Source organism: Anopheles nili, chromosome X (assembly GCF_943737925.1).
Source record: "Anopheles nili chromosome X, idAnoNiliSN_F5_01, whole genome shotgun sequence".
Classification (NCBI taxonomy): domain Eukaryota; kingdom Metazoa; phylum Arthropoda; class Insecta; order Diptera; family Culicidae; genus Anopheles; species Anopheles nili.
Window position 1 is genome coordinate 1,866,361 of NC_071293.1, and position 11,565 is coordinate 1,877,925.

General features: G+C 53.8%; 1 protein-coding gene across 1 annotated transcript; it reads right to left on the minus strand.

The window, feature by feature from the left end:
* Positions 1–8,080: 8,080 nt before the first annotated feature.
* Positions 8,081–10,811, minus strand: LOC128728390 (transcription factor btd). The gene is made up of 4 exons (XM_053822012.1): positions 10,740–10,811; positions 10,264–10,661; positions 8,194–10,119; positions 8,081–8,126 (listed from the first exon to the last, which is right to left on the minus strand). Exons 1-4 carry the CDS (start codon positions 10,809–10,811, stop codon positions 8,081–8,083), a joined length of 2,442 nt encoding a protein of 813 aa, XP_053677987.1.
* Positions 10,812–11,565: the final 754 nt, after the last annotated feature.

Genomic DNA, 11,565 nt, shown 5'->3' on the forward strand with positions numbered 1-11,565 from the left:
CCCACGATGCCACACGCGGCACAGATGCAGGAAGACCATAAAAATGGGGTCAAGCGCTCGGGGCCAAATCGAGCTAAAAATCCGTATCACGCAACTCGAGCTCATGAATGAATCACCGGTTCGAACGAGCACCGAATCGACATTCGTCTTTAACGACCCTTCGTCCTCAGGGCAACCCCTAGCGGTATGCCGCGTTCGCTACATTTTCCCAACCCTCTCTCCCACCCACCGAACCAGCGCACTTCATCAACTTCATCAACAGTCCCGTGGCAGAGGGCGGCACCCTCTCAATCGTGCAATATGCGGTTTTTGCTGTTCCGAACGTTGTTCCGTACACGGGACACGGACACAGGAGCACAGGAGCTCGGAGACGGGCACCAGCAGGAGCATAAAATAAACCCCCGCACGGTTCCGCACTCTTCACGGGGTTTAAATCGGCTTCACGGGGAAAAATGGGCCCTGGGGAGAGACGAGGGCACCGCAGATCAAAACAGACCGCCCCCGGGGGGTTTGGTCGGGATTTATTTATTGCTTTTCATTTGTTACATTAAAATAAGAGTAGCGAACGGCACTCGGGAGGGAGGGGGGGGGAGGTGTGTGGGTTTTCCACCCACGAGAGCGAGAGGGCAGATTTTAAATTTATAGCCCTTTGCTGGGCCCTTTTGGTCAGCCACGCGTGCCAGAAGCCCACCATCATTAGGCGTCCGTGGCTAAAAGTCACCGAAAAAGGTCCTCGCGCGTTCCACGACGGGAGGGCTTGGGAAAACTTGGTGTGGGAGGGGTTGCGGTAATGAGATAAAAATTTCATTTTCATTCGGCCAAGCACCCGAAGCATGCATCCCCTTCCTTTTTGCTTTCGTCCTGTCGATGGCCGGATTGAAGTCGTTATCAAATTCATTAGCGTGAAATGGCAGTAAATTGAATTAGAACCGCCGGCCGTAAATCTAAATTACGCGCCACCCCGGCCCACGGAGGGCCGAGATTTGCCTTCGAGAAGGGCCACGAATTCGCGCGAAAGCCTAAAAGTAGCTGACCCTTCTCGATGGGGGGTCTCTTCGATGTTGGAAGTCTCCCCCCATGAAGCATAATTAAATTAAGTAGCACAAAATGGGCGGACTTTTGGCTCCCCAACAGCGGTTCGGTGTTGGTTGGGTTTTTTTTCGTGTTCGAGTTTGCTCCTCCAGAATGTCCTTCGTGTGCCGCATCGTGGGTGGTCTTTGAGTGGTGAGATCGAGGATACATTAGCGCACAAAGAGCGAATTTGTAAAAGCTAGTAGAAGGGAGAAAAAAACACACTTAATGGCGTATGGAAATCGACGACGATGCACGTGCGACAACTCCATCCAAAAAGCGTGAAGGAAATCCCGGAGGCTCATCAAGGACGACCACTAGGCTCAAAGTAGCCCAAGATCCTTTCAAGGGAGCCTTTCGCGAGGCTGTTCAGAATCACAAATGATTTTTTTCTAAAAGTACCATTCGGAAAAGCGATAAAAACAGCAAATCCCGAGAACTCGCGTCCTACAGTTGGAACAGCAGTTCAGGCTAGAAGTAAAAAGAGAGAGAGAGAGAGAGAGAAACCATAAAGGAGCAACGAAACCGAAACGGCACCATCAAAAGGGCTGCTCTAACGCAAAATAAATCAAAAACTCAATCATTTCGGCCGGCGTCGGCCAATATCCTGGAACCGTTCGTCATCGCCGTCTGCGGCGTTGGCGTCGGCGTTAAAGACTCAGCAGACAGAAGTAAATTAGATCGTTCACAAGACATTAAAACAATTCTCATCATCAATCTACTTCAATAAATGTTTCGGTCCGTGCGCGCGGTCCACCGTCCCCGGGGTCTGAAAGGGTCGCTCGTTTTCGTGAGTGAACCGATTTTTGCCATGCGATGCGCCTCGTCCGGGAAGGCAAACAAAACTGAACCTGGTGGCATGGTGGCGGGCGGGCGGGTGGGTGGAAGGTGTGGCACGAGAAAAGTCAAAAAAAAGGAAACCGAAAAAGGCCATCCATCTATCTTTTGCCGCCGCACCGAAAGGCGAACCCTGTGAGCTACAAAAGAAAACCGTGCGCTCCAGTCGGAAATCTGACGAAAAGGCCACCAAAAAAAAAAGGCAAAAAACAAAATCGGACGAAAAAGCCCCGAAATGATGCGTAAGCGGGAGGGGGGGGGGGAGGTGTGCTGGTGGTGACTCCGACTTCCCGACGTCGCCCGGAGCCCGGTTGACCATTAATCAAACCGCTGATATTGCAGCTCGCTTCATTTCGGTGCTTTGGTGGCCATTTGTCGGAACGGGTGAACCGCAAACACGCCGCCATCCGGCGACGCTGGATGGGTGGATGGATGACGACCGTGGCCATTTTCCACCCCACCCCCTCCTTCCCCACATCCTCAGTCACCCCTGCCCCGGCCTAACACTCGTTCCGGTTCGTTCGGGATCCAGCGCGAACGCGCGTCTCCAACCGAAGCGCATTAACCGCAATAATTATCCTTGCGCTTGCGTCAGGTGCGTTCGGGAGGAGGCCGGGCCGGGCGTTACGCTAGATGTCCACGAATGTCTGACCTTAAGCGAATTGACCGGGAAGGTGCCCGGATGCACTCAACATCGACACACTGGCAGGATCCAGCCTGGCGGCGAAGATTCGCCATTAGAAACGCTGCAAGGTAGCGCCGAATGCGGGCGTCGAAAAGAGGAGCCTAAGTAAACAGACGGAATGGGCCGAAAAAAAAGAAAAGGGCCCCGATGGAGTTAAAACAGACCGCAGGACAACTACCGACCATGACTCGGCACCGAGAGACACAGAGAGACACAGAGAGAGAGAGCGAGGAGGATAGGGATCTTGCTGAGTTCGGAGGTTACGCTACCGCGCGTTGTTGTGACGCTGCTCAGGGCGTCCGAGGCCTCTATCACGTCCTGATCGACGATCACGTCCCGCACTGAAAAGAGGGCCCATTACGCATGCGCGCGGGTTCCGACAGGCTCTTACAGCTCTTGCGGCTCGTAATCTCATCGGATGAATCTCCAGAAATTGATCGGCGCTCATCGATATCGGGTTCCCGGGGGCCAAGTTGGCAGGCCCGCTGATGACCACCGATGACGAGCGGATTCCGCCAGTTTCCCTGGCCAACACCGGCCAAGAGGGGGGCACCGATACCGTGCACTTACTTGACAGGTTAGCGAAAAAGGGCATCGAACTGGCTCGAAGGCGGAAGAAAGCAAACTGGCGGCAAATCAAGGCGGCCGGCGCTAGCGCCCGAAAAACCCAACCAACACCGGTCTCGCAGGCCCCTGTAATTATTTATCAATTTGCTAGACCTAGATCCCGGGCCCTCGCATTTTCGGCTTCCCGGAGTCCTTTCCAGTGGGCGCACGCCGTATGTGTGTATGTGTGTGTGTGCTCCGATTTTCGGAGGCCCCACGGTCGGTGGAGGTGGGAAGACGTTGGGAAAGCACACGGTTCACGATGAGCTGGCAGTTTTTTCACCATTTCGCCGCTCGCTTCAGAAGACCGGCCCATCCTGGAGCGCCGTTCGCATTTCTATCCTAATTACGGGGCTCTACGCGCCGGAGCCCAAATCGTGACTACCGGGGCTGGTTTCGGGGCCTTTTGAAAGTATACCTGCCGGCGCCGTGAGCCCGCGAACCCGCGATCCCCTTCTTCTTTCCCGAAACGCTCTTTAAGTGCTCCACATGCTCCCAGGTTTTGGGTCGCTGCTGAGACTCGCTGCCAGATCGCAATCGCGATCGAGAGCTTCCTAGTGAACCGCGCTTGGTCAGATCCATTTGCTCGCGGTCCCGGTGCACTTTGGGACCCACTTAAGCGTGCACTTCCCCCACCCCCACCCTACCCCACCACCTTTGATCCTATTCGATCCATATCGCGCACGGAGCTGTGAGTCCTGAAATTTCGTCCTTTTTGAAGTCACGGGTCGTTATCGGGCAGTTGATAAGGGCTCGTGTCAAAGGGACACCATTAACATGCACACCCCTTACACGTCGTTAAGCGTTAACTGCGCCATTCGCCTACATTTCACGGCTCGCTCTAGCCTTCTCTCTCTCTCACTCTCTCTCTCTCTGTCTCTCTCGTTCGCTCTCCTGCCAGCCACAATTAGACGGTTTACACAGCAGCACAGCGCAACAAAGGGAACCGAAACAGGTAGGGCAACAAAAAAAGGGCACCGGCCGGGGCCAGATAAAACACGACTCATCCATTCGTTCTGGCTAATAGGCTTGCCCAGGGTAAGGCGCCACCAACACCAACACACATACACATGAACGCCTGGTGGATCTAATTGACGATCGTTCCCAGGCGAGTTGTGGACCATTATAAATGCATTGTAGTTAAATTAAAATTAAATTGTTTTCTCAAAAATTAGACCACAACCCCTTCGGGCTACGGGCTTCCCTTCCTCGTTTCTCTCGCCCCACCCCCTCACCCTGCCATCGTCCACCGACCCCCTCCCTCTGGCGCCCGCTTAGGGCGATCTGCTTAGGGAGTCCCGCTCAACAGCTCGCTTTATTTATTGCACCATTTTTTTTTGTCTCGTTCTTTGTACTTGCTGTTTTTTTTTTCTCTATACTCCTACCCCAGCCCCTTGCCACTTGCCACCTCCCCCTCCCCCTCCTCTCTCACCCGTGGAGTGTGCGCGCGCGAGCTCATTGTTTATCTGGCGGGTTAAGTAAGCCCTTTCGGACCCCGGCCAAGGGCACTTAATTTTTATCATCACTTTCATTTCGTCACTTCGTCCGGAAATTGCACCCCACCGAGTGGTGCGGACCGAAGATGTTGATTATTATACGGCCCGATCATGTTATTGATGATGATGATGATCGCGCTGATGATAGTGATACTCGACGGGATGATTGTTATGTTTTTCCACAACATAAAGTAAAACAAAATAAACCATAAACGCTTCCTTGCGGGGTTTGGCGCGCGCGCACGCTCCCTCTCTCCCTCTCGCTCTCGGAGGGGTAGCCGGGATGGCGAAAGGGTGGGTGAAAGGGTAGGGGTGGGCAGGGGGAAAGCACTGCAAGTATGAATGGGGAAAACGGGCGCTCGCGCGCGCACACACAAGTGTGAGCATGCACTTGTGGGTTCGTGTGTCTGGAATTCTGAAAATTCTGACTTACTTTGTTATTATTATTATGTTTTTCAATTTTCCCCCCACATTTTCCGCACCTGCCGCTGGCACCACTACAAAGTTTAGCCCTCATTATCCTCGACGCCACCCGACGCGCGGTTTTAATCAAGCCATCCATCTTCGCCCATCAACCAAAAAGGCGTCGTTTTTGGGGGAATTGTAATTGCGGTTACAACAGCTCGCTCGATGAAGTGCCGAAGATCCGCGTTTGTAGGGTTTATTATTATTTTCGTTTGATTTCATTTTTTTATGCTCGACTTTCCCCAATGTCACTCTGGAGGATGGTTTTTCCTCGTCCCGGGCTTTTAGAACACCGCGAAACCAAGCCCGAGAATGCAATCTAGGCTTCGTGTCAGTGCGCTTACGACGATATCAATCTTGGGTTTAATTTTGCCTCTTTTTTCTCATCTTCTTGTGTTTCCATTTCTTCTTTTTTCTTCTCTTTCCCTAGCGCATCACGCGCGCAGCAAAAGGGCAGGGATTTAATTTCACCCGGTACACGGTTTTCCCGTTTTTTATGGACTTTCAGTGCCATCCCTCCTGCTGGTGTCAAGTAGTTTACGAGCAGCCGGGACTTCGAAATAAAGCAGGGCGCAATTTGCGCGATCTAAACCACCATTGTGGAGTGGATTGTTTTTTCTCTTCTTCTTGACTCCCTCCCATCATTTTGTTTTTCTCTCTCTCTTCCACTTGCCATCTTGAGCTCGCGAGATCGCGGTGATAGTGGAACGGGTGCAACACTCGACAGGCAGGAAATTAATCACACGCAAGAACACGATCGAAAGGGCCCTCCCGTGGAGTTGACCCGCACCCGCGACTAACCGGAAGCGCGTCATGTTCACCGACAGTGCGAAGGAATTAACGCTCGCGCGCGCGCGACCGGAAACGCGAGATCAAGCGTCGTGGGTGGTTGCGACCGGAAAATTGGAAAAGAAAAACAAAACACTCGATCCCAAACAAAAAAAAGGGCGGCTACTTACCGGTGGCGATTCTTCGCTGTACGGGAAATGACGCTCCATCGCCGGAACGGTGTCGAATGTCTCTCGATGAGTAGCGTGGGTGGCTGAGATGGTCCTGCGTACACAAAATACGACACTCGTCACAAATCCGCGAAATCCCTTGACGCGCGTTTACGAGGGTGCGCTTAAAACTTGCGACCCGCGCGAACCCAAACGTCACGCGTCACTGTTCGCGTGCGAGCCGCAGGATTAGCTTGCGCGTTCGTAATTAAACAGCTCGAAGTCGCGGCAGGCGATCGCTCGTTTAGCAGCATGAGTCTTCAAAAGCACACAACCGGGTGCGGTCACGCCGGAAACCGCGACTTGCTGGCCTGTTGGTAGCCGAATCCGAGCGCCAACTAATGGCGCTTTCGGGCTGAGTGCGATCGGCGTAGGCGTGGTTGCCGGATTCACCGCTAGGAGGCGCTTGATCCAGAGGCGCAGCACTTGGATCTGGCGGAAGTGGCGAATAAATCTTGAACCCGCCTGTGGATCTTGCGGCGTACGTACGTGGTGTTGGTGATTTGCAATGGTAAACTCACGCCGGTTGCCGGTTGCATGAAAGATTAATCAATGTTGCCCAAAAAAGGCAACTGAAACGAGGAATCCGCCGGCTACGGAACACGAGCTCCACGAACTCCACGAGGAGGTGTTGCACAACGCTTTCGGACACTTCGGTGACGGACACATTCAGCTCATACACGCTTGATTGAGGATTCAATGGGGTGGATGGGGTTTTGCTTACATTTTATTTCGCATCGTGAATATAATCGTCGTAAAGTTACTCCTTGCATCGCGAGTCCTCTTACACCTAAAAGGTTGGGTACCTTCCATAAATATATATGTATATATTTTGTTGTAGTTCGCTCTTATCCAAATATAGCTGTCGCTCTGTACACTTTTAGCAAACATCAATGAACGCCGTCGCTCTAACGTCTCTCTCTCGCTTTTTCTATCTCTCTCTCTCTCTCTCTCTCTCTTTCTCTCTTTGGAAAACTGTCCGCGCTGTTGTTGAGTCACATACCTGCAGTATTCGCATTCTTCACGTTCATGACCACCTCTATCGCGACTTCGCAAACACATTTCAGCTAAGCATCGTAGTTAAAAAAATTTGCACTGAGAATTTATCGTTTTGTAGACGTTTGTTTTGTTTATCTTTCCCTATCCCTTTCTCTATCTCTCCTTTTCGTCCCTTCTCCCTTCGATCAAACCCTTCACTTCGTTATGCCTCTCTGCTCCTGTGGTAAGGGGGATCTGTTCCGCCACCTCGGAACATCGCACTTTTCTGTTCGCTTACGCACTATACACAGTTCTATTTACATGCCCGGGAAAAATTCCGCACGCGCCGAGTTTTCGAGCGTTTTTCCAAGGCGTCCTAAGACGTGCCCGTTTTGCAGTTCCGCCTCGAGAATGTGCCAGTCGGGGTCCTGCCAGCTGGCACGGCACCCGTACCCAACCGAAACCCCGCCGGAACCCTGCAATGACTGCGCTTTCTTTCAAGGAATCGACCCCGAAAGAGACCCCGAGCGATTCCCTTCAATGCGCTTCCTGAACGCGGGATCAATACCCGGGCACAAATCGTAAATCGTGCTGCAACCACGAACCGAGGGTTGCTCAGTAGCGTTGGGTTGAATGGGATTGTTCCGCAGGACCATTGTTCGTCCCCGGCAGAAAGCTACGTCGGTTCACGAGTGGCCACACGAAAGAAAAAAAAATGCATCAAAGTGTTTGCCTCAAGCAAATTGGCGCAAAATCAGCAGAGAGTTCTTGTCAGACCTCGACTCCGAAGCCTACAACAGGACGGAAGAGGACGATTTCGTTGAGGACACCTAGCGTTTTGGCACATGTTTCGTTCTCTGCTACGCGGGAGTTGAATGCTAGGTGGCCGTTAAATGCGGTTACTGTCAGCAGAAGTATCACTAGACGCAAGGAATCGCGGTACCCTAAGGTTGCTGTAGTTCGTACTGGGGACACATGGGCAACTCGGAGCTGCCCATCAGGATCACTGGCTTGAGTTATGAACTACGGAGGCAGACACTAGCCACGGCAGACTTACTTGAACAGCGCGCTACCGTTGGCGGCGGAGTTGAGGTTGAGCTGCAGCTGATGCTGTAGTTGCTGATGGTGCTGCTGGTGCTGCTGTTGATTGAGGAGTTGCTGTTGCTGCTGTTGTTGGTGGTGATGATGCTGTTGTTGTTGTTGCTGCTGTTGCGACTGCTGTTGCGGTTGCGGCTGATGTTGGTGATGCTGATGGAGTGAGTAGTTGCTCATCATCATGTTGTAGGTGGAGGCAAGATGGGCAGGTGTGTTGCTGGCGCTCACTACCGGATGCACGTGGTGTTGCTGGCTGGCAGAGGCAGAAGGTTCGTGTTCATAGGAGGAGCTCGCACTACCGTACGTGGATGACATCGAACCGGCGGGTTTCATGCCCGTATATGGATGGTACGTGTGATGGGACGGTGCGTCGCTGGCCAGCGAATGGTACAGCTGCGCTCCATGAGGTAGTCCGTGGTTGTTGAGGGTGTTGGGTGTACTCTCGAGGGTAGCTGAGGTTCCAGCGGGCTCAACGCGACTTCCTCCCAGCCCGTGTCCGTTAGCGTACTCTTCGAGCTTCACCAGGCTGTTGCTCAGCTCGGCGATGGCACTGGTGTTGTTGCTGGTGTTACTGCTACTACTGCTGGTGTTGCTGCTCCCACTGGTGTTGCCACCATTGCCAGCACTGCTTGCGTTCGCAGAACTACTGCCAGTGGTGCGCGGTGTTCTCTCGCAGCCGTGTGAGGTAGAGGAGTGGCTCGTGGAGGTGCTGTTGGTTCCTCCTAGCCGCAGGTTGTTGCTCCCGGGGTGTCCAAAGGTGCCACCGCCTCCACCACCAACGTCGCTATACCCCGCAAAGGGGCCCTTACCGTGTGGAGGCGTCGCACCGACATCTCCACCCGCCTGGAAGAACGGACTCTGGAAGTACGGCGAATGGTGATGATGGGCCGCGACGTGATGGTGGTGATGATGGTGATGATGATGGTAGTTCTGATAGGCGGCTGCTGCGGCGGCGGCGGCTGCCGCAGCGGCTGCTGCAGCTGCTGTAGCAGAAGTAGGAGAGTCTCCAGTCGGAGGCGGTGTCAAGACGTTTAGAGCACCGGCTCCGTACTCCGACTTGATCTCAGGTACGCGGATGTTGGCGTTGATGTCCTCCAGCATGGTTGAGCTCGAGCTGTGGTGTTGAGATGTCGTCCTACCTGCAGTAGAGGAGTCATCCTCGCGACCTCGGGTATCCTCTCGAGCTGACAGCTTTTGACGCTTCGCTGAAGGAGACTTGCCGAGGGATGCACCAGCCGGCAACTTCCTGGACAAGACTGGCGTAGACGTGGAGTCGAGCGTTTTCAGCTTGGCATCCTCACGACGCATCTTCGCCTCTTCGAGCTTCTCCGAGCGTTTCGCGATCTTTTTCGCCTTGTTCTCGTGCGTCTTGACATGCTTCGCGAGGTGATCACTCCGCATGAACTTCTTGCTACAGATCGTGCAGGTGAACCGTTTCTCGCCCGTATGTGTCCGGAAGTGGCGTTGCAGCTCGTCAGAGCGCGTGAAACGCTTGCCGCAAAACAACCACTTACACTGGAACGGTCGTTCTCCAGTGTGCCACCTGAGATGTGCCTTTAGATGGCTTGTTTTGCCGTAGATCTTCTCGCATCCTGGTATGTGGCAGATGTGTTGTCGCTTACCCTTCTCATCAGGACCAACGACGGGTGGCAGACCGGACAGTTCGTTGATGCAGTTGGGACACGTACAGCGAGCACAACGACGTTGAGCTTGTGTCTGGTGCGAGTACTCCTCCAGCTTAAGCCCATACGCATCTGCACCGTGCCAGCCAGCCGCTGTACTATACATCGTCTCCTGCGCAAACCACGGACTGGTTGCCATGCCGACGTTGTTGTAGTAACTCGCGGGACTGTACGACGCGTACGATGGATAGTGCATGGCCTGAGATCTGTCAGGGTGAAACGGAACAGATGGGAATATCCCCAAAGGAAGACGGAGATAAGATAAGGGTATTCGCGATTAAGGACAAAGTGTGGTCTACGTGACCGACAAAAGGACATACGAGAAGGACATTTATGATCATCACACTTACCTTGCGGTCATCTCAAGTGCTCCAGATTGCTGCACCATGCCAAAACCGTAAGAAGCAGCCGCACTAGAAGCCGCCGCAGCTGCTGCTGCCGCTGCTGCAGCAGCCGTCACGTCCGGACTAGCGGTGTTCGATCCTCCTCCAGGTGTTCCGGTGTTCCCACTGCCTACTCCGCCACTGATAGGACCACATCCGGTGGCTCCAAGAGCCACACCTGGACCGTGTAGACCTGTACCACCGACGGCACTGAAACTACTGCTATTGCTGGCTGCTCCACTCGAGGAAGCGATCGATTGGGTCGGTGACAATCCTGCAGAGCCTACGGAGGCCACCGAACCGAGGCTGCTCACCGACGGTGGCTGCGGTGGATACTGATACGGCAGTATGTTCAACGCTGACAACTGTAGATGACGAACATCCTGCAGATTAGTACCACGCAGTTCTCAAACCCCGAAGCTAAACCCCCAGAGACTACCTACCTGGCTCTGTGTGGCGCCGTTGTTCCACTGATGATTGTGATACTGCGTCATGAAGCTAGGTGAGGCCATCATTTTGTGGCCGAGCCGCGACACCTCTCGCGACGTCGTTGTTCCGTTGTCGGTTCCGGTCGTTCCAACCTTCGCCCTTGGCACGCGTTTCGCTTAAGGACCTTAAGGACCTACGTCGGAACTGCTGCACAAAGCTTCAGCAACTCAACACTGCAACGGGGGTCGTCAACACTCAACACCACCAAAGGCATCGCCTGCGAGTCCTGCGAGTCCTGCGAGCTGGTGTGTTTGATTGTGGTCCAGGATAATTAGCGCATCAGCATGACCTTCACGTTTGCGCTTTTCGTCTCGTAGCACCTGTCCACGATAGGGACACTTTCACTTCCGGGCCGACTGCACTCGACCCGCCCACACACCCATCCACCCACCACGAATCCACCAAGCACGTACACACGCACACACATATGCACATGCAGGCACGCGGCCACGGACACCGGAACAACACTGGCCGGGAAAGAGCGGGGATAAAATTTGCACGAATTTCCCGAACCCCACGTCCCGAATCAAGCTGCTGGGGGGTTGCTGTTGTTGTTGCTGCTGCTGCTGTTGCTGGAGCTGCTGCTGGAGCTGCTGCTAAAGCTGCTGCTGAAGCTGCTGGCGCTGGCGTTGCTGCAGTTGGGAGCTGGTGCGATATTTTGTGACCTGCCTCGCGGAGCGGCTGAAGCCGAAATTAACCACTTCTAAACACTATTATTAAGGCCTCACTGAACGGCGTTCATTAGTTGCTGCCTGCCGGTACCCGGGTTCATCCCGCAGG

What these genes read in the sequence shown, in the direction of transcription:
- LOC128728390 (XM_053822012.1), bottom strand. Translation starts at nt 10,811, where the DNA reads ATGATGGCCTCACCTAGCTTCATGACGCAGTATCACAATCATCAGTGG. An exon ending in ACGGCGCCACACAGAGCCAG is followed by an intron (nt 10,662 to 10,739) that starts GTAGGTAGTCTC and finishes CGTCATCTACAG; the next exon opens with TTGTCAGCGTTGAACATACT. An exon ending in GCACTTGAGATGACCGCAAG is followed by an intron (nt 10,120 to 10,263) that starts GTAAGTGTGATG and finishes TCACCCTGACAG; the next exon opens with ATCTCAGGCCATGCACTATC.